Source organism: Dendrobates tinctorius, unplaced genomic scaffold (assembly GCF_039654945.1).
Source record: "Dendrobates tinctorius isolate UK_male_01 unplaced genomic scaffold, ASM3965494v1 ptg000028l, whole genome shotgun sequence".
Lineage (NCBI taxonomy): Eukaryota > Metazoa > Chordata > Amphibia > Anura > Dendrobatidae > Dendrobates > Dendrobates tinctorius.
This window is the reverse complement of record NW_027361696.1, coordinates 66,240,115-66,267,840: the sequence shown is the minus strand read 5'-3', so window position 1 is coordinate 66,267,840 and position 27,726 is coordinate 66,240,115. Positions and strand designations below refer to the sequence as shown.

Below are 27,726 nucleotides of genomic sequence, written 5' to 3'. Positions count from 1 at the left end.
GAGTAAGCAGATACCCCATATGTGGGGCAATACTACTATTTGGGCACACGGCAGGGCTTGGAAGGGAGGGAGTACCGTTTGACTTTTTAAACGCTAAAACGTCTGGAGTTGAGAGCGGACACCATGCCTTGTTTGGTGAGCCTTTGATGTGCCTAAACAGTGGAAACAACCCCCCAAGTGACCCGATTTTCAAAACTAGACCCCCATAGGGAACTTACGTAGATGTGTCATGAGCACTTGGAACCCCCAGGCACTTAACAGAAGTTTATAACGTAGAGTGGTGAAAATTAAAAAAAAAAATAAAAACACATTTTACCAACAAAAAAGTACTTTTAGCCCCATTTTTTAATTAAATTTGTTGTGTAATTTCTCCTGAGTACGCCGATACCCGATATGTAGACGAAAACCACTGTTTGGGTGGACAGCAGAGCTCGGAATGGAAAGAGTGATGTTTTGAAAAGCAGATTTTGATGGAATGATCTGCAGGAGTCATGTCGTGTTTGGAGAGCCCCTGATGTGCCTAAACAGTGAAAAAACCCCACAAGTGACCCTATTTTGGAAACTACACCCCTCAAGGAGTTTGTACAGGGGTATAGTGAGCGTTTTGAACCCACTGGTACTACACAGAATTTGATAACATTGGGTCGTCATATTGAATATTTTCATTTTTTTCACGAAAATGTTGTTTTAGCCCCAAATTTGTAATTTTCACAATTGAGGATAGGAGAAAACGTACCCATAATTTGTTTCTCAATTTGTACCGAATGCGACTATATCCCATATGTGGTCAAAAACTTTTACTTGGGCACATGGCAGTGCTAGGAAAGGAAAGAGCGCTATTTGCCTGGGATAGATTGTGAATGCTATGAACCACCCTCACAATTGACCCCATTTTGGAAACTAGACTTCTCAAGGAACTCATCGAGGGGTTTAATGAGTATTTTGAACACACAGGTGCCTCACAGAATTTTATAACATTGAGACGTGGAAATATGACATTTTAGTGGTAAAAATGTAACTTTTGTATTTGCTGCAAATTTGTCAGGTACGCAAGGGTTAAAAGGGGAAACTAGACCCCACTATTTCTTGTGAAATTTCTCCCGAATGTGGTGCTGCCCTATATGTTGTCAGAAATTACTGTTAAGCCACACATCAGGGATGAGAAGGAAGTAGTGCTATTTGGCTTTTGGAGCACAGATTTTTATAGAAAAGTTTACAGGCGACATTTGCGGAGCCCCAAAGGTGCCAGAAAAGCAGAAAACCCCCAAAGTGACCCCACTGTACAAACTGCACCTCTCATTGAATTCATCTGCGGCTGCAGTGACTATTTTATAACATCCATGCCAGGCTTTTTTTTTCCTGGAGAATTGCAAATCTGTCAGTCTAGTACCCATGCATTGTGTCCCCATATACTTTAGTGCCCCCATATATTGTAGCGCCCCCATACACTGTGCACAGCTTGTGCTTCTAGCGATACGCACACATATATTAAGTGCCTTCTCTTCATTACAATAATGCCAAATATGTGGCTGCTTACTGTGGTTTAAGCAAAGTGGGGATCAGAAGAAGGGGGCATTTGGATTTGGGAGGGCAGAATTCACTGAATTTTATATATGGGGCTGGGAGCCATGTTGCTTTTCCTGAGTCTTTGTTCTACCAGTAATATGGGAACCCCCTACAGTTACAGTGACAGATGACGGACCTGAGAAGGGGCTGATTTTGTGTGGGATAAATTATGGTTTTTAGCCCTGTTTCACACATCCGTTTTTTGTGTCCGCCAAACGGATCCGTTTCCGTTTTTTGCCGCTAACGGATGCTAACGGATCCGTTTGGATCCGTTTTTTGACGGATCCGCGGTAGCCGCTAATGCAAGTCTATGGGAAAAAAACGGATCCGCCAAAAACATGGCGGATCCGTTTTTTAACGGAAAACGACGGATTTGGACGGATTTAAAAAAATGGAAGTGTGATCCAGGCCTTATTGGTAACATTTTGGGGTACATAATTTTTTGATCGCTTCCAGTATAAGGCTGGGATCACATTCTTGTGTTCTATGTTGAGCACTTACGTCTGGGTTTCCGTGTAAAGCCCATAAAAATGCGATTCAGCCCATAATGAGGCAGATGGAGACCCTTCCTCCATCTTTTTAGGCATGCACAGATCTGTGGTTGCCCACATTTGTGCGCTAAAAATACGCCTAAAATGATGGGACACTACTGGAACACAGACCAGTCCAAAGTGTGTGTATGAATCGCTGCTTTGTGGAATTTACATGGAAACACCAATGTAAGCGCTCAGCGGAGAGCACAGGATAAATGTGAGCCGAGCCTTATTCAGATTTTTCGGAAGTAAAATGAACAAATCGACAGCAGTACAAGAATAGTTCTTATTTATTTTTTGCACTGTTTACTATGCAGTATAACTGATGAGGCGGATTTATTCGTTGGGTCGGTGCGATTACAGCGATACCAGATTTTTTTAGGTTTTGCTGCTATCACACAGTAAAAACGCTTAATTTATAAAAAGTAGTTTTTTTGCCACCATATTCTGAGAGCTGTAATTTTTATTTTTTGGTGAACAGAACTGTATGAGGGCAGTGCTATTTCGCTTATTTCCAGTCACCGTTTTAAAACAGCAATGAGGGAATAACTACATTTAACGATTGCCGTTTTAATGCATATTGGCCGTCGTTAAAGGGTTAAAATGCATTTTAGTGGTCTTTTGTATAATATTAATAATAATAATAAAATCAGACACTTCTCATTTATTTTCCCATCAATGTTGGCAAAAAAAAATAATGCATGAAACAAACATAAAAAATAGACCCCATGTATGAGAAAAGGATGCAAAAATCATTTAAATATCTGAACAAGAAAATATTTTTTATAGCATTATACCGTATGTACAAAAAACAAAAATGTCAAGAATAGGAGTAAACGGCCAGGTCTTGAATTGGTTAAGTTACATCTGAAGTTTACCCATCAGCTTTACGCAAGATAAAATGCAAACAAAGCCGAAGGGGTTCTGCAGAAGTGGTAGCCTTGACTCATGGATAACATGCTTGGAAGGTGTACCTGGTCTTTTCTTTTCTGTGTTTAACAGTTATGACATCACTTTTATTTGTAGAGAAAGGACAATTCAGGCGTTTGTGTGCTCTTATCGAGTGCAAGACACAGCGTAGAATGAATTAACAAGGAAACAGATTAATATGTAAATGGTCATAAGGAAAGAATTCTAAATATTTAAGGAGCACATACAAATGCCAAGCAAAGCAGGGAACAGAATGAGTATTAATGCCAAAAGAAATTACCCTAATTACACCTGGAAACACCAAGGTTACTACTGAACCTACCGAAACAAAAGAGCGGTACCTCTTCCCCGCATCAGTTGGGTTACAGGGCATGAGAGGACTTCCAGGTTAATTTATACAGCTAACCAATGTCACATCTATAAAACCACCCAATCTATAGTGCACACCAATATAGTGATAAGGCGGGGGGGATATACGGTTGCTGTCATGGGTTCTGGAAAAAACGGCTACCGGTAAATATCCTTGGTGATTTCCCTTCACCAATGACAGCACATCTGAGAGATTTCTGGAGAATTGGAACACCTTACGGAGGGTCCACCGACTGCAGCACCCTTCTACCAAAAGTTAAGTCAGCAGAGGAGGATAGATCCAATCTACAGTGCACAAAGCAAAAAGATGGTGAGGACCAGGTAGTGACCTTACAAATCTGATCAATCGATACCTCCGCTTTCTCTGCCCAGGAGGTCGCCATGGCTCTGGTGGAATGAGCCTTGATACCATCAGGGATTAGAGCACCACTAGCAGAATAGGCTAAACTAATGGCCTACCTAATCCATCTGGCAATGGTACCTTTTGAAACCCCGTAACTAGGGTTGATCGAATAGCTTCGGATAACTGTTTATCCGAATAGTTATAGCATGGAGCTCAACAAACAGCCTCTCCATGCCTGTGTTGTGACTTTCACACAGCTTTGACACATGTAGCTGCGGAGCCGAACAGCTGATTATCGTGAGTGCTCCAGGTATCCAGGGTACCAATGCAGCTATTCGGGAAGCGCTATAACTCTTCGGATAAGCAGTTATCCAGAGCTATTTGATCAACCCTACCCGTAACCTTTCCTATTACATTGGAAGGCTACAAGCAGGGACTGGGCTTTCCTCCACTGGCTAGTCATAGATAGATACTGCAACCGTGCGTTTCTGACATCAAGATTATGAAATTTCTCCTCAACCAAATTATTAGGGTTAGTACAGAAGGAGGGTAGGATGATTTCTTGAGTTTGGAGTGTGACTGAGGTTGTGGACAGGTGTCTTTTATATTGATAACAAGTTCAAACAGGTGCCATTACCACAGGTAATGAGTGGAGGACAGAGGAGCCTCTTAAAGAAGAAGTTACAGGTCTGTGAAAGGCAGAAATCTTGCATTTTTTTAGGTGACCAAATACTAATTTTCCAACATAATTTGCAAAATAAATCAGACAAGGTGATATTCTGGATTTGCTTTCTCATTTTGACTCTCATAGTTGTGGTGTCATGATCTCAGTGTAGGTTTGACTCGCACACGTGGGGTTAATGTTTGGAACCAGTGCTGATGACTGGCATTTCTGGGGTTAAAGGTTGTGATGCCGATGCAGGCTTACCTGCACACCTGGGGCTATGATTGTGGCCTCTCCCTGGTTCTGGGGGAGGCTTCTTATAGCCTCAGGACGCTCCCATCCCTGTCAGTTATACTCTTGCCCTTGGCATTGTGTGGTGACCCCTGAGTGTGTTAGTGCTGTGTTCTGGTTGCTTGATTCTCTGTGTATGACTCGGTCTGTTCCCTGGATATCGCTTTGGATTCTGCCTGGTACCTCCTATGTCTGTTTGGTTTTGATCTCTGCTTGGCCCTGATTATCCGCTCTGTCTCCTCCCTGGTACTGTACTGATATCTTGTGTATGACCTTTGGCTTTGTCTGACCTCCCGTCTGTTTATCCCTCCTGTACCTCGCTGGTCTGTACCGTGCATGACTTCTGCTTTGCCATAATCTGAGTTCTCTGGTTTCTCTGATACTATTAGTTGAAGCACGCTTTGTCACCTCTGCTGCCCTGCTCCCCAGGTAACTCTTAGCACTGCTTCTGTACTCAGGACACATGCACTGGCTCTATGAGCAAGTGTAGTGCGGTGTCTCTGACATTATAACTGACCCTTTCAGTTTTTTTTTGGTTTTTTTTTCTGAAGAAACAAAAAAAAAAAAAAAAGTTTGTTATCCTCATGGATCCCATACAAGCCTTGGCTGATCAGGTCAAGCACCTGACCCAAATGTTCCATAAGCTCAATGTGGAACAACGTACGATGGCCCAGACCCAGCAACAGTTGGTGGTTACTGTGCAGGGGGCTGTCGATGCAGGGGCTTCTGGTTCTGGGGGTAGGGATGTGTCATTAGCGTCCCCCGAATCTCCGGTCAAATTACCAGACCTTTTCTCAGGGGATAAAAAGGAGTTCAGGTCTTTCAGAGAAGGATGCAAGCTTTTTTTTTCTCTAAGGCCCCGCTCCTCCGGGGATGAGTTCCAGAGGGTGGGGGTCATTATTTCCCTACTTCGGGGGGCTCCGCAAGCATGGGCTTTCTCTCTGTCTTCCTCTGCTCCTGAACGTATGTCAGTGAACGCATTCTTTGAGGCCCTCGGGCACATTTATGATGAACCTGACCGAGTGCGATTGGCAGAGGACATGGTGATGAGTGTCTGTCAGGGGAAACACTCAGCTGAGTGGTTTTGTTCTGAGTTCCGCCGCTGGGCGGCAGAGGTCTCTTGGAGCGACGCCGCACTCCGAGGACTCTTTCACAGAGGCTTGTCCGAGCGGCTGCAGGATGCCTTGGCGTTACATCCCCCACCTAACTCTCTCGAGGACGCCATGACCCAGGCCGTCCGGATGGACCGCAGGCTGCGGGCCAGAGGGGTGATGCAGGTGGATACTCCATTATTCCCCGGTGGAAAAGAGACTGCCCCTGAGCCCATGGATGTAGGCGCCCTCTCCCTGAAGGATACAGAGAGGAAACGCCGGAAGGACAAGCAGTTATGCTTTTACTGCGGTAAAACGGGACATTGGAAAAGGGAGTGCCCGAATTGCCCGTCTTCAAACCTGGTCGGCGGGAAACGACTAGGTCTGGGTAGTCAACGGGGAGGCTGCTCAGACCCTCAGGTACCATTTTCCTCGTTTTCTAAAGTAGTACTGCCTGTGGAACTGTTTGTGGATGGTAGTTCTTTTTCCTCTACAGCCTTCGTGGACTGCGGATCATCTGTTAATCTTATTGACTCCCAATTGGTCACACACTGCAAGATAGGGACAGTTAGGCTCAAGGTTCCGATCAAGGTGATGGTCATTGACTCATCTCCCCTCACTAAGGAGGGAATTCGCTTTATGTCTGATGTGTTTTCGCTCAGAGTGGGCGCTACTCATGTGGAAAACATAAGTTGTTTTGTGCTGGACAATCTACCTGCAGGGTTGGTGTTGGGCATGCCCTGGTTACAACACCATAACCCAGTTATTAACTGGAAAACGGGGGAGATTGTACAATGGGGGTTTAATGATTTTGAGTTATATGATAAATCCGCACTGCTGGTTGAACCTGTTAAATCTGTGTCTGTATCATCTGTCGAGCTGGAAGGTATTCCGGAATGCCTGAAGGACTTCGAAGATGTATTCTCCGAAAGCGAGGCCGAGACGTTACCGCCACATAGACCCTTTGACTGCGCTATTGAGCTGGTCCCGGGGGCTAAATTACCCAAAGCCCGTCTGTTTAATTTGTCCGGTCCTGAGCGCTTGGCTATGAAGGAGTACATTACTGAAAGTCTGCGCAAAGGACACATACGTCCTTCAGTCTCACCTGTGGCGGCAGGTTTCTTTTTTGTAAAGAAAAAAGATGGCGGGTTACGCCCCTGTCTCGACTTCCGGGAGCTTAATCAAATTACTGTACGGAATACGTACCCCCTTCCGTTGATTCCCGATTTATGTAACCAACTATCAGGGGCAAAGTGGTTTTCTAAACTGGACCTTCGGGGGGCATATAATTTGATAAGGGTCCGAGAGGGGGATGAATGGAAAACCACGTTCCTCACGACCGAGGGACTATTTGAAAATTTAGTCATGCCGTTTGGTCTTACCAACGCCCCTGCCATATTTCAGAATTTCATCAACGTGGTATTCTCGGATCTCATTGGTCGTTTTGTCGTTATCTACTTAGATGATATTTTGATATATTCCCCCGACAAGTATTCTCATTTGGAACATGTACGAACTGTGCTCCAAAGACTGAGAGAAAATCATTTGTATGCCAAATTGGAAAAATGTGTATTCTGTGTACAAGAGTTGTCCTTTTTGGGGTTAATTGTATCCGGTGAGGGTTTTCGCATGGACCCCAAGAAGGTGCAGGCCATTGCGGATTGGGTGCAACCCCGAGATCTTAAGGGTCTTCAGCGCTTCTTGGGGTTCGCCAATTATTACCGCAAATTTATCCGGGGGTTTTCGCAAGTGGTCAAACCTCTCACGGATCTAACATGCAAAGGTGCAGATGTGAGAAATTGGTCCTCACTAGCAAAAGAGGCCTTTGTGACGCTGAAAAAATGTTTTATGTCTGCTCCTGTGTTAGTGCAGCCAGATCCGTCCAAACCATTCGTTGTGGAAGTGAACGCCTCTGAGGTGGGGGTGGGGGCGGTGTTGTCCCAAGGGCCTGCCACTCTAACCAACCTCAGGCCATGTGCTTTCTTTTCCAAGAAGTTCTCTGCTGCGGAAAGAAATTACAACGTAGGCAATAGAGAGCTTCTTGCGGTCAAATTGGCGTTTGAAGAATGGAGGCACTTTTTGGAGGGGGCCAGTCACCCGGTTACGGTGATCACGGATCACAAAAATTTGTTGTACATTGAGTCTGCTAAAAGACTAACGCCCAGACAAGCCCGTTGGTCACTTTTTTTTTCCCGTTTTCAGTTTACAATTACATTTCGTCCAGGGTCTAAGAATGTCAAGGCTGACGCCTTATCACGCTGTTTTCAGCCGGTGTCGCCCCCTGAGCCACCGTCCTCCACTCTTCACCCTGGGGTTGTGATAGCAGAGGTCTCATCTGAATTGGAACGGGAGATTTAGGGGGCCCAGTCGCAGGCCTCGGCGGCCAAGCCGGAGGGGAAGTTGTTTGTCCCAGAGCAACTTCGCCTGAAACTCTTGCAGGAGTTCCATGAATCCAAGCTAAGTGCTCACCCTGGTATTTCAGCCACACGTCTGGCGGTGGCTAGGATCTTTTGGTGGCCTACCCTTGGTTCGGACATAAAAAAATTCATTGCTGGTTGTGGGGTCTGCGCTCGTTCTAAAAGCTCTCATAGCCGTCCGGCAGGGGAACTGATACCCTTGGCAGTGCCCGAAAGGCCATGAACTCACTTATCCATGGATTTTGTTACCAATCTCCCTCCATCTAAGGGTAATACAGTGGTATGGGTAGTGGTGGACAGGTTTTCTAAGCAGGCTCATTTCATACCCCTGTCCGCACTACCGTCAGCTGAGACGTTGTCCAGGTTGTTTGTGCAGCATGTGATCCGGTTGCATGGGGTACCCCTGAATGTGGTGTCTGATCGTGGTGTGCAGTTTGTGGCTAAGTTTTGGCGTGCTTTCTGCAAAAAATTAGGTATGTCTCTGTCCTTTTCGTCTGCATACCATCCTGAGAGCAATGGGCAGACGGAGCGCACTAACCAGTCCCTGGAACAGATACTCAGGTGTCTAACCTCTGCTAGACAGAGTGACTGGTGCGATACACTGCCGTTGGCTGAATTTGCCTTCAATAGTCGGGTGAGTCAATCCACTGGTAGGTCCCCTTTCTTGATTAACTATGGGTTCAGTCCTCATTTTGGTGAGTTTTCTCGTCTGGATTCGGGGTGCCCCGGGGCTGAGGACTCTGTTCAGCGGTTAAAAGATACATGGGCAGAAGTCCAGCGGCGTATATCCAGGTCTCAAGGCAGGTATAAGTTTTTCGCGGACAGGAAACGAACACCTGGTCCCATGTTTCGGGTGGGAGAGAAAGTTTGGCTCTCCACGCGAAACATTAAGTTAAAGATTCCGTCAGCCAAGTTAGGACCCAAATTCATTGGCCCGTACAAGATTGTGGAAAAAATCAATCCAGTGGCGTATAGGCTGTGCCTTCCACCCTCTTTCAAGATCCCTAACGTCTTACACAAATCTCTACTGAAACCTTTTGAAGCAGTCCGGGGAGACTCCGAGTCTGCTGCTTCTCCTGTTTTGGTCGAGGGGCAGGTGGAGTATGAGGTTGGTCATATCGTAGATTCCAGGTTGGTACGGCAGTCGGTACAGTACCTGGTTCATTGGAAGGGGTATGGACCGGAGGACAGGTCCTGGGTACCGGCCCGGTTGATGCATGCTGATCGCCTGGTACGGGCTTTCCATGCTAAGTACCCGGGCAAGCCTGGGGGTTCAGAGGCCCCCCGTTGAGAGGGGGGTACTGTCATGATCTCAGTGTAGGTTTGACTCGCACACGTGGGGTTAATGTTTGGAACCAGTGCTGATGACTGGCATTTCTGGGGTTAAAGGTTGTGATCCCGATGCAGGCTTACCTGCACACCTGGGGCTATGATTGTGGCCTCTCCCTGGTTCTGGGGGAGGCTTCTTATAGCCTCAGGACGCTCCCATCCCTGTCAGTTATACTCTTGCCCTTGGCATTGTGTGGTGACCCCTGAGTGTGTTAGTGCTGTGTTCTGGTTGCTTGATTCTCTGTGTATGACTCGGTCTGTTCCCTGGATATCGCTTTGGATTCTGCCTGGTACCTCCTATGTCTGTTTGGTTTTGATCTCTGCTTGGCCCTGATTATCCGCTCTGTCTCCTCCCTGGTACTGTACTGATATCTTGTGTATGACCTTTGGCTTTGTCTGACCTCCCGTCTGTTTATCCCTCCTGTACCTCGCTGGTCTGTACCGTGCATGACTTCTGCTTTGCCATAATCTGAGTTCTCTGGCTTCTCTGACACTATTAGTTGAAGATTATGGCGGTGATGGTCCAAGACAAGCTTCCGACTTGCCTATGCCACCCGCGCCCTCACGTACACCAAACCCCCAGGGGACCCTGTGGACAGGAAACCAACTGATGCTGGGGAGAGGTACCGCTCTTTTACTTCAGTAGGTTTCCTGTCCTTGCGGGGGTGGATCCCTCAGGTTTGCTGTCATGGGTGAAAGGAAAATGTATCTTATTTTTTTACAAGAAAAGTAAAGGTTAATTTAGCGCTTCATTACCATATAACCCATTCTGCAGGGTTGTGCTACTGAATAGAGGACTTTTCAAAATGTCTTTGTAGCAGGCACATCGTTACCCTTATCCGAGCCCTGTGTCTAATACCAAAGCTTAGTCTTACTCAAGTGAATACAGACACAAATAAACTGGTGTATAGCATTCGATTCCATCACCCCCAAGGTAAAACATTCTGCCCTGTAGCTCTCCCCTGATGTATAACATCGGCCCCATCGCTGTTGTGAGTTCATTTTCCCCTTCACTACTGAGGCCCGAGGAACTCCCTCTTCTGGTAAAGAAAGGTAGTGAGCCTGATTATCAAACACCCGAGTCTGATGATGATGACTGGCTGAGTGGAGTTACTGACTGGATATAAGGCTGCCGACGCCCTTCTGCCCTGTGGGTGATTTCTCTGTGGGATCCTTGGAGACCAGTCTGAATTCCTGCTCCTCTAAAGCTAAGTTTTCTGCTCGGCTTTTTGCATTTGTGCTTAGACTTTGTTTTGCTTTGTTTTTCTGGATTTCTGCCATTCCCTGCTGGGGTGTGCTGAATTCCTTTAGCTCTGTCTTCTGAAAATACCTGAGTGCTGATTTAGTTTTTGAAGCCTAGCTGCTTCAGGGTCTTTTTCATATCAGCTTGTTGGCTTATGTCTTTGATAGGGTTTTGGCAGATTGCAGACAGCAACCTTCCTTTCCTGTTCTGTTTAGCTAGCTTGGGCCCCATCGTTTGCTCAGCCTATCTTTCTATCTGTGTGAGTGTTTTTTCATCTTGCTTCACCGTCATTATATGTTGGGGGCTGCCTTTTACTTTGGGGTCTGCTCTGGGGCAGTTTAGATTTCCTTTTCTGTCTTTAGGCTATTTAGCGCTCCGGCTGTGATCGAGGGGTCTAGGGCATCGTAGGAACCCCCCACGGCTACTGCTAGTTGTGTTGATAGGTTCAGGGGTCTGCAATCTGATAGTTGCCAACTTCTCTGGTTTTCTGGACTTAGCTAGCATTTCTGTTTTTGCCTCCTACGGTGACTCAATCATAACACATCGCCCCCCGGTCTATAACATCTTGCCCTGTTGCTCCCCCGATGTATAAAATCCGACCAAGTCGCTCCCACCGATGTATAACATCCAGCTCTGTAGATCACCCCGATGTATAACATCCGACCCCGTTGCTCCCTCCGAAGTACAACATCCGACCCCGTTGCTCCCCAATGATGTATAACATCCGACTCCGTCGCTCCCCCTGATGTACAACACCAGACCCATTCGCTTCCCCCCAATATAACACATCCGACCCCGTCGCCCTCCCCGATGTATAACATCCGACCCCGTCGCTCCCCCGATGTATAACATCTGACCCAGTCACTCCCCCCGATGTTTAACATCCGACCCCGTCGTTCCCGGAGTATAATTGAATTGTCTATGATGTGAAGATACGAGATGTGCAGCATCTGAAACAACGGATACTGGAAGCCTGTGCTAGCATTTCTTCTGCGTTGTTGCTATCAGTGTGTCAAGAGAGGGAGAAGAGGGTTGCATTGACAATCCAACACAATGGGCAGCACTTTGAACACATTTTATAAGTGGTCATTAACTTGTAAATAACTCATGAAAGAATAGCGTTATGTTAAAACCAAGCACACCATTGTTTTTCTTGTGAAATTCGCAATTAGTTTTATGTGTCACTTGACCCTCTTCTCATTGGAAAGAATAAAGTTGGATCCAAAATGGCTGACTTCAAAATGGCCGCCATGGTCACTACCCATCTTGAAAAGTTTCCTCCCTCCCATATATTAATACGCCACAAACAGGAAGTTGATATCACCAACCATTCCCATTTTATTTAGGTGTGTCCATATACATGGCCCACCCTGTAGAATATTTAGAATAGTAAAAATGGTACTGAGCTGCATAGCCAAAACAGTCGGGTTTTCCCACCAATATCGTAGATAGATGAATTAGTCATTTAACTAGTGTGTGATGGGCATGGGGTCTGATCTTTCCTGAGAAAGAGGCGGCTGCAGAGATCAGTAAAGCAGAAGTCGTTTCACTTCTCGATTTTAGCACCGCTCCCGGACAGATGAGGTGACATATTAAAAATGAAGTGATATATAAAATGTGTTTCATTACCTCCGACTGCACCTTCTGTAAAGATGGACTGGGGCCGCAAAGTACACACACATCTACACCAGGAACCAACTGAAAGGTGAGCAGCCTGTGAGGAACCTGAAAAATACCAATGGAACCGTAATCTCCACTACAACATAACGCACATTTTGGGTATTTACACGCAAGACAGATATATGGCAAATTTTACATTAATTTAAGCGCAGATCTGTTGGAGAGGCAGTTCTGTGTAGATGCACCGTTATAGTGATACAGGCAAGACATTCTCCATGTCATATTGCCGCCGAAAAAAAATGAAGATGTGACTAAGCTCATGTAAAGAACGGGCCAATCATGATCTCCTTGGTCATATGTAGTCAGATATACACGTGGCTGCTTTATCATCTGTCTCTGTGCAGGATCTGAACCGTGGTCTTTCTCGCTGAGAAATCGACAGGCAAAACACAAATCGAGGCTGCACCCCATGAGTGACAGGTCTCTCTTTATACACACAGGGAGAGAAGCCGCTAGGGACCATCTTCATTTGGCTAGGACACACGATCTCAGACCAACATTTTAAGATAAATCACACAAGGCTGCAATAACATAACACAGGTTATGCTCAGGGCAGCATGAATCTGATTACATGATCCCTTTAATAAGGATGATGTATTATTGCATTATCAATCAATACCACTTAATAAATTACACATTGTTGAAGGTTCATAACAGTGAACGGACAGGATCGCTAGACCACAATGTGACTTCTTTTTCTGTCGCGTAAAACATTTTTTAAAAAGTTGGACATGCAAAACAATTTTCCACCTCTCCAACAAAATCACTCACGGTGGGGCTCCCTTGAGGCAGATACACAGGGTAATCGCGTGATGAATGGGGAGACAAGGAAGCGACCAACCAGCACAGAAGCATCACATCTTGGGATGCCAGTCTCCACCATTTTTCTGTGGCAGCTACCACTTTTCCTCCGGCCATAAGACAGCCAAAGTCACTTTCTGCAGCTTGAGTGAAACCATCAAGACACTCCTGTAATGATAAAATGAGAAGGCTAAACAAAAATCACTTTTTACTATTATATGGCTGCGAAAATCTCAGTAACAGCAGAAAAGCCAACGTCGGATTTTCAAAGAGCTTCTTAGGCATTGGTGAATGTGAATATCTGATAATAGAGACAATATAGCGAGGGGCCAGGCATTATATAACAGGGGGAGGTGAGGGACCGGATTTTATACACAGGGGGGGGGGGGGGGGACAATGGCCTGGATGTTATACACTGTAGGGGTGAGCTCTTAGATGTTATGCATTGGGGGGCTGAGGGACCAGATGCTATACCCTGGTGGGGAGGGGTGAATGAGGGTCCAGGATTTATACACCGCATGAGAGTGAGGTGCTGGATGTTATACGCCGGAGGAGAGAGAGGAGCCAGATGTTATACACCAGAGGAGAGCGAGGGGGCAGATGTTATACACCGGGGAGGTGAGGGGCCGGGTGTTATACACTGGGGGTGAGGGTGACTGGATGTTTTATACCAGGTAGGAGAGGGGGGCCAGGGGCCGGATGTTATACACCAGTGGTGAGAGACCACCAGATGTTATACACTGGGGCCAAGGGTGTCCGGATGTTATATACCGGGGGAAGGGGGGAGGCCAGACGTAATACATCGGGGGGGGGGCAGATGTTATACACTAGGGGCGAGGGTGGCTGGATGTTATAAACCAAGGGACAAGGGGTCAGATATTAAACACAGGGGATGGAGGGGTGGTAGGGGGGCGAGTGGCCAGATGTTATCCACTGGGGATGATAACCTGGATGTTACACACCGGGATCTAAGGACCGAATGATATACACCAGGGACTACAGTATTGAACAAAAAAAATAAATTAAATAATTAAGATGCATGCCCTGTTACTTCTCTCCGTATATTGAATACAAAATAAAAAGCACATTAAGGCTATGTGCCCAAGTAGCGTTTTAAACCGGACACTCAAAACCAGACTCCTTCCCAGAAAACGCGCGGTTTTTCCCCCGCGCGATTTTACCGCGATTATGTTCGCGTTTTTGCCGCGATTTTCGGGTGCGAAATTCAAGCACTTTCCAAGCGATTTGAAGCATCGCTTGGAAAGTGATTGACAAGTTGGTCACACTCGTCAAACATAGTGTTTGACAAGTGTGACCAGCTTTTTATTATTGAGGCTGCCTATGTGGCATCAATAGTAAAAGATAGAATGTTAAAAATGATAAAAAAATAAAAAATCGGGGTATATTTACCTTCCGACGTCCCGCGCAGCCTCAGCGACGCTCCCGTTCCCAGCGATGCCTTGCGAGACCTGTGATGACTTTGGTCTCGTGTTGCTATAGTGATCTCACGAGACCGCTAGAGTAACGCGAGACTACACCATCACAGGTCCTTGCCGCAAGGCATTACTGGGAACGCTGTGGCCCGGGACCATCAAACTTAACTGAACTGGATCCAAGATCCAGGAACTCATTAATAGCTACAGGAAGCGAATAGAGGCTGTTATTTTTGCAAAAGGAGGATCTACGAAATATTAATGTCACTTTTATGTTGAGGTGCCCATACTTTTGCACCAGTCAAATTTTGTTTAAATACAGATTGCACATTTTCTGTTAGTGCAATAAACTTCATTTGAATCCAGAAATATAACTGAGTCCATCAGTTATTAGATATATGAAACTGAAATAGCTGTTGCAAAAACCAAAATTGTTATAAAGAAAAAAGGTTAACATTAATAGGGGTGCCCAAACATATGACTGTAAATGATCAACAATCGACACGCCATTGCGCTTTTATTTTTCTCCACAAGTGACACTTACCAATTTACAGGACAGATGATAAATGTCTCATTGTGCCATCTTTTGACTTACGAGCCAGTAAAAAATGTCATCTATCTTTTAATGATATTGCAATTGATAGAAACCCAATTCATTTAACTCCTTCTAAGCCACCATTGTAAAGGTTACAAACTTACAACACAGTGAGCAGGCCCCCTCCCCTCCGCTAACCTGAAGAATGGCCAAATCGTGAGCAATTACACAGTCCACGCATTGAGTTAGGTTTGACATCTTCTCAGACTCTGCTAAAAAGCTGTCAATCAACTTGTAGCAAGCCTGAAAGAAAAAAAAAAAGAGAAAAAAAGGTTTAAGAAAAGTGCAAAGTCGTTTCATATACAGTTAGAATAGTTTCAAACTAATAGCGGACACATTAGTGCCCAGTTCTGACGCTCGGCGGGGGTCATAACGGTCAGATCACCACCACTCTGCTAATTTGCTTTCACCAGACTTAGTAGGTGGAGACTTGCTGCTGTAATGTTCGCCATATACGGTACACAGAAAAAATGAGGGATTTCTGCTCTCCTGTTTCTATGTATCACATATTTAGAAGAAGCAGCCTACTTGCTTCATAGAGACAAGAAAGCAGGACCACTCATGACTATGTACACTATATGTGTGTGAATGAATGTGAGTTTCCTCAAAGTCTGCCATATAAACTGAAAACCTATAAAATGAAAAAAGGGGCAATCCACGTACCCATTACGGTTCCCTTTTCTACAGTTATAGCTTGGATTCAAACTGACAGTAAAAAAAGTGAACTAGATGCCCTCAAGATTTAAAATTCTTCTGTCAAGTTCACATCCGTAAATCATTGTTTGTCCAAAATGACCAAAGGCCTTTAGGTTAAGTGCACACGTACTTTTTAGGCCATGTGCACACGATGCAGATATCCAGCGGATCCGCAGCAGATTTTACCGCGCAGAAACGTTGCATATCCGCATTGTGATGTACAGTAGCATGTTAGTCAATTGGAAAAAAAACGCTGTGCAGACGCTGCGGATTTTTCCGCGCGGTTTTCTTGTGGTTCAAAATATGCAGCACGTCACTTCTTTTGTGCGGTTTTCCACATGCTCCATTCTCCAAATCCGCAGGGGGAAATCCGCAGGGGAAATCCGCAGGGGAAAACCGCACAAAAACCGAAAGAAAAAAGGAAGAAATCCGCAGGAAAAATGCAGGTCATTTCACCTGCGGATTTCTTCAATTCTGCGCGGAAAAATCCGCAGGGCTAAAAAGTATGTGTGCACTTAGCCTTAGCCCTGCATTTTTCCTGCGGATTTCTTCCTTTTTTCTTGCGCTTTTCTTGCGGTTTTTGTGCGGTTTTCCCCTGCGGATTTGGAGAATGGAGCAGCTGGAAAAACCGCACAAAAGAAGTGACATGCTGCATATTTTGAACCACAAGAAAACCGCGCGGAAAAATCTGCAGCGTCTGCACAGCGTTTTTTTTTCCAATTGACTAACATGCTACTGTACATCACAATGCGGATATGCAACGTTTCTGCGCGGTAAAATCCGCTGCGGATCCGCTGGATATCTGCATCGTGTGCACATGGCCTTATTGTGCAGACTGTTATCATGGAGAGATGAAACATCAAGTGTGGCTGACCAGGAGACTAGCTGAGCCTTTCAGATCTGAAGCGAAGATGTATTTATTGTGATTAGACTTTTAAAGGATGGATCTATGATGATTAAAGCGAATGGGTATGTCTCATACAACTACGTTATAACATTCTCTATCATTTAGAAAATTCCTTTATTGAAGCCAGACTACCCCTTTAATGATATTGCTAGATGCTGCACTCTTTGTATGCTATATTCCCTAAAATATGAAAACATAGGGTCAGTAGGGAAGTGGAAATAATAGATGCAAGATACATTAAGCCTTCTTAGTGCATGTGTCACAGTCCCAAATTTCCAAATCTTATGTTTCTGTAATTATTCTTGGATGAAATGTGCAAGCTATTTCTCTCAGCCATTGTGAGATTATTCTTTTAATCCAATATGATAATTATAACTACTCGGATAACCACTGTCTTAAAAGCTGTATAAATCAGACAATAAAACAACTCAGTTTGATTGCCCCAGTGGTGGGTAACATAGAAAACTGATTAAGGGTTCAAAGGGGTTTGGATCAGCGTAGAAGAACTAATGGGATAGAAAAAGACACTTGCTTAGCAGGCTTAGTTTGAGTATTTTTTTTGTAGAGTTTTGTTTCTTTTGGGACTGTTTGATGTTTAGTTTCTTTTAACCTGCCCTTCCCCTTGGATCCTCTTTCGATTCTCATTTCGTAGATGTTCTTCTGGTGGTAAAATGTCTGAAAAAGCTAGGATTACAGCATATTAGGAGCTCTCATTCTCAGATTTTATAGTCACAATACTCAGTTATATTCCTGTGCCATCATAGAGTGAGAGTGAAATAGATTACAGGTCTGAAGTCTCAATTCCGCCTGACGTTGAGTTCTTGAGGTCAGCTCAGGGGTGAACCTAGCCTCTCTGCTGCCTGAGGCGAACAGCAAAATGGCGCCCCCCCCACATACACACACACAAAGTAAATTCTCATATCTATCCTGTAAAACTGAGTAAAGTAGTGGACATTTTGATTTAGATAAATAAAAAAAAAAGGTGTCCAAACACAAGGATGTCAGCGGCATCACACGCACATAGAAGAACAACACAGAAGTATCCAGAACAAGGGTCATTAATGGCAATGGTAGACCTGGCACAGGGCCAGACTGGGACAAAAAAGCAGCCCTGACACACAAATCCCACCAGCCCACAAACTATAACATTCCTCTCCCCGATCAGTGAATTTTTGCTATACTTTGTTGTCCCATCATCACTCTCTTTAAGGAGTTATTTGAAGAGCCACATGTGAATGGCACCACAGTGCGTATGACTGACCACAGCTCCATTTACATGGTGCTCTTCAAAGCTATGTTTCCCAGGATCATGGGGGTCCCAGCGGTCAGATCCACAACAAACAGAAAGTCATCCCCTATCCCCACATAATGCTCCATACAGTATTATGTGCCCCATATATTACTTTGTACAGTATAATGGGCACCATATAATGCTCCATACAGCATAATGGGCCCCATATATTACTTCGTACAGTATAATGGGCACCATATAATGCTCCATACAGTATAATGGGCCCCATATATTACTTTGTACAGTATAATGGGCCCCATATAATGCTCTGGACATACATTATAATGGGCCCATATATTACTTCGTACAGTATAATGGGCCCCATATAATGCTCCATACAGTATAATGGGCCCCATATATTACTTCATACAGTATAATGGGCCCCATATAATGCTCCATACTGTATAATGGGCCCAATATATTACTTCATACAGCATATTGGGCCCCATATATTACTTCATACAGTATAATGGGCACCATATATTACTTCGTACAGCATAATGGGCACCATATATTACTTCGTACAGCATAATGGGCCCCATATAATTCTTCTCCCCAAACCCCGCTGCTCTGGTCTCCTCCGTGCATTCTGATCCTCCGCACTGCTTGGCACAGGGACATAATTAACTTTACGTATATAATTGTCCACTTGGACTGATAGTAATAGTGATTTGTTTGTACTCTGTTGTCTGGGGCTGGCCCACTTTATGGGGGTGCGCAGGGCATATGATTATACACCAGTAAAAAGTATGAGAGGCTCAATATGACCAGTGCCACCTAGTTTCCTATCCCTCTTATTCTACTGGTACTGTGGGCACACTGACTGGTACTGAGGAAAAGAAAGAACAGAGAGAAAAAAAAAACAGAGAGAGAAAGAAAGAGAGAAAGAAAGAACAAAGAGAGAAAGAAAGAGGGTAAAGAAAGAAAGATGAGAGACAGAAAAAGAAAGAGGGGAAAGAAAGAAAGAAAGAAAGAAAGAAAGAAAGAAAGAAAGAAAGAGGGGAAAGAAAGAAAGAAAGAGGGGAAAGAAAGAAACAGAGAGAAAGAACCAAGAGAGAAAAAAAAAGAAAGATTAGAGAGATAAAGAAACAGAGAGAGAAATATTCTATAAAGATACTATAGCAGCCCGGCTCCCACTGTAGTGCCCACCTGAGCCTCCCGATGCAGGACATATCATGATCCGCTTACATGGCCGGAAACCCAGAGTCCAAGGCGATCCTGCTGTCCGCGCTGTTGGAGGAGGACACGGTGATGGATCTGAAACATTCCCTGAAGTGCCTCCATGGTTCCGTCACAATCTCCTCCCGAAATAACCTAATTTCCGTTCAGCTTCTAGCACATCACTTCCGGTAGAACGTCACGTGCGAATTTTAAAGTACTCCGCGGGGGTCCGCCGTGTACTCCTGTGTCCGCAGGAAAAGTAAGCTCCCAGGTGGGGCAGTGGGACAGAATCTCTCTCAAAATCGGGACTTTCCCGCTGGGAGGTATGAATGCTCCCCACCATACAGCTTGTACACGTATGGTTCTGCACACATCATAAACACACGGTTCCGCTTTTTATGCCTCGCACACACACAGCTCCGCTCTGTACGCCTCGCACAGCTCAACTCCATAAACCACGTACACATGCGGCTTTGCTCCATACACTTTGTACACTGGCAGTTCCACTCCGTACACCTCGCACACATCTCTGCTCCGTGCACCTCGTACGCACGCACGGCTCTGCTCCTTACACCTCGCACACACACGGCTCCGCTCCTTACACAGGGCCGGGCTGAGACCAAAAAGCAGCCCTGACACAAAAAAAAATTCACCAGCCCACATACATTGAATGTCCTCACCCAAATCGTAGAACACTGGCAGGTTGTGCCAACTTTTGCTTTAGCTCACACACACACGTATCACACACAGCTCACACGTATCACACACCACAGCTCACATGTATCACACACACTGCTCACACGTATCACACACACACAGCTCACACGTATCACACACACAGCTCACACCTCACACGTATCGTGCGCACACACCCAGCTCACATGTATCACAGCTTGCACGTATCACACACCCAGCTCACACGTATAATAATGAAAGGGGAAAAGCCAACCAAGCCACCAGGAAACCAGATAATACAAAAATGTAGAAACTGAGGCAAAATAATTTAACTTTGCAGGAAAATATATTTATTGAAAAATGGAACATGGACAATACAGATTTCCCAACGTTTCGGCTCAACCGAGCCTTTATCAAGGGTTTATCTGTGTAGTCATATGTTCCCTTTTTTTAAAATAAAGTTCTGTATAATCATGACACGCAGAGAACAGGGGACCACGCCGCCGTCTTGGTAAGAGAAAGTGTGCACCTCAGACGCACGCGCGGCTCCGCTCCGTGCACCTCGTACACACGCACGGCTCCGCGCACCTCGTACACACGCACGGCTCCGCGCACCTCGTACACACGCACGGCTCCGTGCACCTCGTACACACGCACGGCTCCGCTCCGTGCACCTCGTACACACGCACGGCTCCGCTCCATGCACCTCGTACACACGCACGGCTCTGCTCCGTGCACCTCGTACACACGCACGGCTCCACTCCGTGCACCTCGTACACACGCACGGCTCCGCTCCGTGCACCTCGTACACACGCACGGCTCTGCTCCGTGCACACGCACGGCTCTGCTCCTTACACCTCGCACACACACGGCTCCGCACACCTCGTACACACGCGGCTCTGCTCCTTACACAGGGCCGGGCTGAGACCAAAAAGCAGCCATGACACAAAAAAATTCACCAGCCCACATACATTGAATGTCCTCACCCAAATCGTAGAACACTGGCAGGTTGTGCCAACTTTTGCTTTAGCTCACACACACACACAGCTCACACGTATCACACACAGCTCACACGTATCACACACCACAGCTCACACGTATCACACACACAGGTCACACGTATCACACACACAGCTCACACGTATCACACACACAGCTCACACGTATCGCGCGCACACACACACAGGTCACACGTATCACACACCACAGCTCACACACAGCTCACACGTATCACACACACACACACACAGCTCACACGTATCACACACCCAGCTCACATGTATCACAGCTCGCACGTATCACACACCCAGCTCACACGTATCACAGCTCACACGTATAATAATGAAAGGGGAAAAGCTAACCAAGCCACCAGGAAAGCAGATAATACAAAAATGTAGAAATTGAGGCAAAATAATTTAACTTTGCAGGAAAATATATTTATTGAAAAATGGAACATGGACAATACAGATTTCCCAACGTTTCGGCTCAACCGAGCCTTTATCAAGGGTTTATCTGTGTAGTCATATGTTCCCTTTTTTTAAAATAAAGTACTGTATAATCATGACACGCAGAGAACAGGGGACCACGCCGCCGTCTTGGTAAGAGAAAGTGTGCACCTCGTACGCACGGCTCTGCTCCTTACACCTCGCACACACACTGCTCCGCACACCTCGTACACACGCAACTCTGCTCCTTACACAGGGCCGGGCTGAGACCAAAAAGCAGCCCTGACACACAAAAAAATTCACCAGCCCACATACATTGAATGTCCTCACCCAAATCGTAGAACACTGGCAGGTTGTGCCAACTTTTGCTTTAGCACACACACACGTATCACACACAGCTCACACCGCTCACACGTAACGCACACACACACACAGCTCACACACCACAGCTCACACGTATCACACACACAGCTCACACCTCACACGTATCGCACACACAACTCACACGTATCACACACACATCTCACACGTATCACACACACAGCTCACACCTCACACGTATCGCACACACAGCTCACACCTCACACGTATCACACACACAGCTCACACGTATCACACACACACACACACACACACAGCTCACACGTATCACACACCCAGCTCACATGTATCACAGCTCGCACGTATCACACACCCAGCTCACACGTATCACAGCTCACACGTATAATAATGGAAGGGGAAAAGCCAACCAAGCCACCAGGAAACCAGATAATACAAAAATGTAGAACCTGAGGCAAAATAATTTAACTTTGCAGGAAAATATATTTATTGAAAAATGGAACATGGACAATACAGATTTCCCAACGTTTCGGCTCAACCGAGTCTTTATCAAGGGTTTATCTGTGTAGTCATATGTTCCCTTTTTTTAAAATAAAGTTCTGTATAATCATGGCACGCAGAGAACAGGGGACCACGCCGCCGTCTTGGTAAGAGAAAGTGTGCACCTCATACGCACGCGCGGCTCCGCTCCGTGCACCTCGTACGCACGGCTCTGCTCCTTACACCTCGCACACACACGGCTCCGCACACCTCGTACACACGCAACTCTGCTCCTTACACAGGGCCGGGCTGAGACCAAAAAGTATTAAGTTACGTACCGGTAACGGTATTTTTCGGAAGCCCATGACAGCACCACGAGAGAGGGGATCCGCCCTATAGGAACAGGAAACCTACAGATACAAAAGGGCGGCACCTCTCCCACGAATCAGTTGGATTACAGAGCTTGAGAGGCTACCATGGTTAGTACACAACATATGATATATACAACCTATCTACCTTATTTAACCAAATTATTTCATACCATCTCCCACATCTGGTGATTCTATGAACAATCTTCTAAAGGAGTGCACCCCTATACGTGAACAAGGGAGGGAACTAAGGGTGCTGTCATGGGCTTCCGAAAAATACCGTTACCGGTACGTAACTTAATACTTTATTCGGACTCCCATGACAGCACCACGAGAGAATTACAGAGATGTAAACTAACTTAGGGAGGGACTACAGCCTGCAGCACCCTTAGCCCGAAGGTGAGGTCTGAGGAGGCACCCATGTCTAACCGATAGTGGTTAAAAAAGGTGGAAGGAGATGACCAGGTGGCCGCCTTACATATTTGATCAATTGATACTCCAGATCTCTCCGCCCAGGATGATGCCATGGCCCGAGTGGAATGTGCCCTCAGGTTCTGTGGAGCCGGACCGCCACCTGCTGTGTAGGCAAGAGAGATAGCCTCCCTAATCCACCTTGCTAATGTGCGTTTTGATACTCTGTATCCTTTCCTGGAACCTTGGAAGGATAGGAATAATGCGTTCTCCTTCTTCCAAGGATCCGTGGCTGCTAAATATGTCAGTAAACATCTTCTAATATCTAATGCCTGGAGTTTTTGCTCTTTAGGGTTGGTTGGGTTAGGGAGGAAGGAAGGTAGAACTATCTCCTGTGTCCTGTGGAATTGTGTTGCTACCTTGGGAAGGTATGCTGGATCTGGCCTTAGGATCACTCTATCCTGTAAGAACTCTGTGTAAGGAGGCAATCTGGAGAGTGCCTGTATGTCGCTCACCCTACGTGCGGATGTTATTGCTACCAGGAATGCTGTTTTAAGGGATATAATCTTTAGTGAGGCGGAATCTAAAGGTTCAAACGGACTTTCTGTCATGGCTGTAAGGACTAAGTTTAAGTCCCACGGTACGCATCTATCTTTGTGTATAGGTCTCGATCTGGCCGCTGCTCTGATGAACCTTGCTACCCAATAATCTTTTGCAATATCAGCTGCAAACAGGGCCCCTAAGGCTGAAACTTGTACTTTTAGCGTGCTTGTGGAGAGACCCAATTCGAAACCTTTCTGGAGAAATTCCAGAATATGTTTCGTGGGAATTCCATCTCTGATGTCAAAGTGAAAGGTGGACAGGAAGCGTTTCCAGGTCCTAGCATAGATATTAGTGGTGGTTAATTTTCTTCTTCTTAGGAGGGTGTCAATTAAGTTCTTGGAGAACCCTCTATTTTTTAATAGTGACCTTTCAAATACCACGCCGTCAAATGAAGTCCCGCTACTTGTGGGTGGCTGACTGGCCCCTGGTAGAGGAGATCCGGAAGGTTCGGCAGTACCCAGGGATCCCCTACCGACATGGTCCTCAACCATGCGAACCAGGTCCTCCTGGGCCAAAAGGGGGCAATCAGTATGACTCTTGCCTGATCCTCTCTGATCTTCCTGACTACCAGAGGAAGAAGATTCAATGGTGGGAAGGCGTATGCCAGAGAAAAATCCCATCTTATCAGTAGGGCATCCACCGCCAGGGGATTTTCCCTGGGGTTCAGAGAGCAGAACAATCTTTCTTTTCTGTTTTTTCTGGTGGCAAAGAGGTCTACCTCTGGCTGGCCCCATCTGCGGACAATCTGGCGGTAAATATTTTTGTTCAAAGCCCATTCTCCTTGTCTTAGAGCCTTGCGGCTTAAAAAGTCTGCTCTTACATTGTCCTTTCCGCTGATGTGGAGCGCGGTCAAAGATAGACAATTTCTCTCTGCTATCTGGAGGAGCCGTTCTGTTATCTGCATCAGAGCGCTGGAGCGGGTTCCACCTTGGTGGTTGACATATGCTACCGCTACCTGGTTGTCCGAGTGTATCCTCACATGATGGCCCTGCAGGTAGATAATGAGTTTCTTGACTGCCCGCTCTATCGCCAATAGTTCTCTCTGGTTGGATGAGATTTCAGAATTAGAATCCCACTGGCCCTGTACCACTATGTCCCCCATATGGGCTCCCCAACCGAAGGAACTTGCGTCTGTGGTTATAATACGGGTTATCTGTGATAACCAGGGCACCCCTGTCGCTAGGTTCTCGCTCTCAAGCCACCATCTCAGTGATGCAACAGTTGAGGGGCTTAGACACATCCGACCCTGTAAGGAGCCTCCAAGGGCCCTGCTATTAATCAAGACATCGTTTTGAAGGGTTCTGGTATGGAACTGTGCCCACCTTACTGCTGGGATGCATGAAGTTAGAGAACCTAACAGGGACATGGCCTGTCTGAGGGTCATAGATGGATTATCCATTGCCCGAAGAACCTGCTCCTGTATCTTTTGAATTTTATCTAGTGGTAGCAGGCACCGCTGAGTGTCTGAATTTAGTATCAACCCTAAAAATTTCTGTATCTTTAAGGGCTGGAGTCGGGATTTCTCGTAGTTTAAAATCCATCCCAGGTTTTCTAACCTGGATTTAGCTTTTTCTATCTGGGATTTACAATGACCCACCGATTTTCCTACAATCAAGAAATCGTCTAAATATGGAATGATTAAGACGTCCACCTCCCGTAAGTGAGCCATAACTTCTGCCACTAACTTTGTAAAAACCCTGGGTGCTGCTGAGAGACCAAAGGGAAGGGCTCTATACTGAAAATGACGTACTGTGCCCTCTACTGAAACTGCCACCCTCAGGAACTGCTGGAAGTCTGTATGGATAGGTACATGATAGTACGCGTCTTTCAAATCTATGACTGCCATAAAACAACCTTTAAACAATATTTTTATTGTTGTATTAATGGACTCCATTTTGAATTTATGATTAATCAAAAATTCGTTAAGGGAACGAAGGTTTATAATCGTTCTGAATGTGTTATCAGGCTTCTGGATTAGAAACAGGGGAGAGTAAAACCCTCTTCCTCTCTCAGCCTCTGGAACCTCTACCAGAACATTTTTCTGACATAGGCTCAAGACTTCCGCTTCTAAAGCCGCTTGTTCGAGATGAGAAGATCTTAAGGGGGTCAGTTTAAAGGTGTCCCGCGGGATCTGGGTAAACTCCAACCTAAGTCCGGTGGATATTACCTTACGCGCCCAGTCACTATTCGTAATCTGTGACCATGCCGGGAAGAAGGATGACAGTCTACCCCCTACGGGAACCGCTAGTCATTGATTTGGTTTCTTTTGATCTCTCGACGAGCGTGTAAACATATAGCCCGTACCTCGTCTCCTTCTGTCTTCCCATCTGGGTCGATCTCTAACAGGCGAAGAGTTGCGCCTTCTCCCCTGGCCAAATCTCCTTCTACCAAATGGGCGACGGTAGGACGCTGATGAAAGGTTTGGGAACTTTTTCTTGTCGTCCCCCGCCTTTTCAAGCAGCTCGTCTAAGACAGTCCCAAACAAATATTCGCCCTCACATGGAATCGCACAGAGCTTTGCTCTGGACTGGATGTCTCCCTGCCAGCACTTTAGCCACAGGGCTCTGCGAGCTGCATTAGAGAGACCTGCTGCTCTGGCGGCCATTCTCATTGCATCCGCTGAGGCATCTGTCAGGAAGGCTGCTCCCTCTTGGATGGTCGGTAGGGCCCCAAGAATTGTCTGTCTTGATGTACCCTGTTTTAGTTGTGACTCCAACTGGTCCAACCAGACCATCATGGACCTGGCCGTGCACGTTGAAGCCACTGCTGGTCTTAAGGACCCGGCCGCCATCTCCCAGGTGTTTTTCAGGAAAGTATCAGCTTTCCTATCTAAGGGATCTTTAAGGGCTCCCATGTCCTCAAAGGGGAGCGAGGATTTTTTTGATGCCTTAGCAATGGCAGCGTCTAATTTGGGGGCTCTGTCCCAAGAACTTACTGCCGGATCGTCGAAGGGGTATCTCCTTTTGAGGGCGGGTGGTAGCGACCCTCTTTTGTCCAGTTTTTTCCACTCTCTGTGGATCAGATCCTGAATCTTTTGATTTAACGGAAAGACTCTCCGCTTCCTCTGTTCCAGCCCACCGAACATGACATCCTGCATGGATAAATGGGGCTTAGGCCTCTTTCACACTTCCGTTTTTTACAATCAGTCACAATCCGCCAGGTTTTGAAAAAAAAGGATCCTCAAATTTTTTTTGAGGATCCGTTTTTTTCCCATTGACTTGCATTAATGGCGGATTGTGACGGATTGCTGTCCCCCGCCAGCGATTCCTTTAAATTTCTTCATCAGTTGAGAACGGATCCGCTTGTCCGCCTTTTTGGCGGATTATAACTGATGCAAAAAACTGAAGTGTGAAAGAGGCCTTAGGCTCCTCTACCTCCATTGTCCCTCTGACTGCTTTGACCAGCTTGTCTACCCGGTCAAGAGGCAGACAAAATCGCCCCGAGTCCTCTTCTCCTGAGGAGGACGAGGGAGATGAAGCCTGGGAGTCTCTGCTTTTTCTCCACTCCACCGAGGAATCAGATTCCGCCGGGACCTCGCCCCTTAGACTTTGCGGCTGAGACAAGGACTTTAGGGTTTCCCTCATTTCTACCCTGACAATGTCTCTCAAACTCGCCGCTACTGCAGGCGACTCATCTGCCACCGTCTGCTGAATACAAGGGGGGCACAATCTTTTGAGGCACGCATCCGGTAATGGGCATGCACAGAGTGCGCATTCCCTATGCTTATTTTTACTTGTAGCTTTCTTTCCCTAGAAAAGAAAAACACAGAAGGGGGGTCCCGTCACTGAGTGAACTTTCACGAAGATCACTTACCAGTGCCACAATCAAGTACCGGAGAACGAGGGGGATTTCTTTCGGTCGATGCTCCTGTCTGCCTGGAGGAGCTTTTACGCGTGGACTGGTCACTTCGTCCCGCATTACTGTCACGGGACCCTTTCTTTTTCTGTTTGACCTGCCGAAGGTCATCCAGGGGCGGCAGTGATGTTTGCCGCTGCTGCCCTTGCTTCTGCCGCTGCTGCTGCTGCTCTCGATCGCTTTCCATTACCACTGCTGCTGCTGCACACT

At 46.2% G+C, this 27,726-nt stretch overlaps 1 protein-coding gene across 1 annotated transcript in view; it reads right to left on the bottom strand.

The window, feature by feature from the left end:
• Positions 1-27,726, bottom strand: part of FUZ (fuzzy planar cell polarity protein) — a 142,833-nt gene that overhangs the window by 75,449 nt on the left and 39,658 nt on the right. The window contains exons 5-7 of the mRNA XM_073570885.1: positions 15,424-15,528; positions 13,228-13,425; positions 12,406-12,501 (exon numbers count right to left, since the gene is read on the bottom strand). Coding sequence (XP_073426986.1) covers positions 12,406-12,501; positions 13,228-13,425; positions 15,424-15,528 — 399 coding nt within the window. The remainder of the gene's footprint in view (positions 1-12,405; positions 12,502-13,227; positions 13,426-15,423; positions 15,529-27,726) is intronic.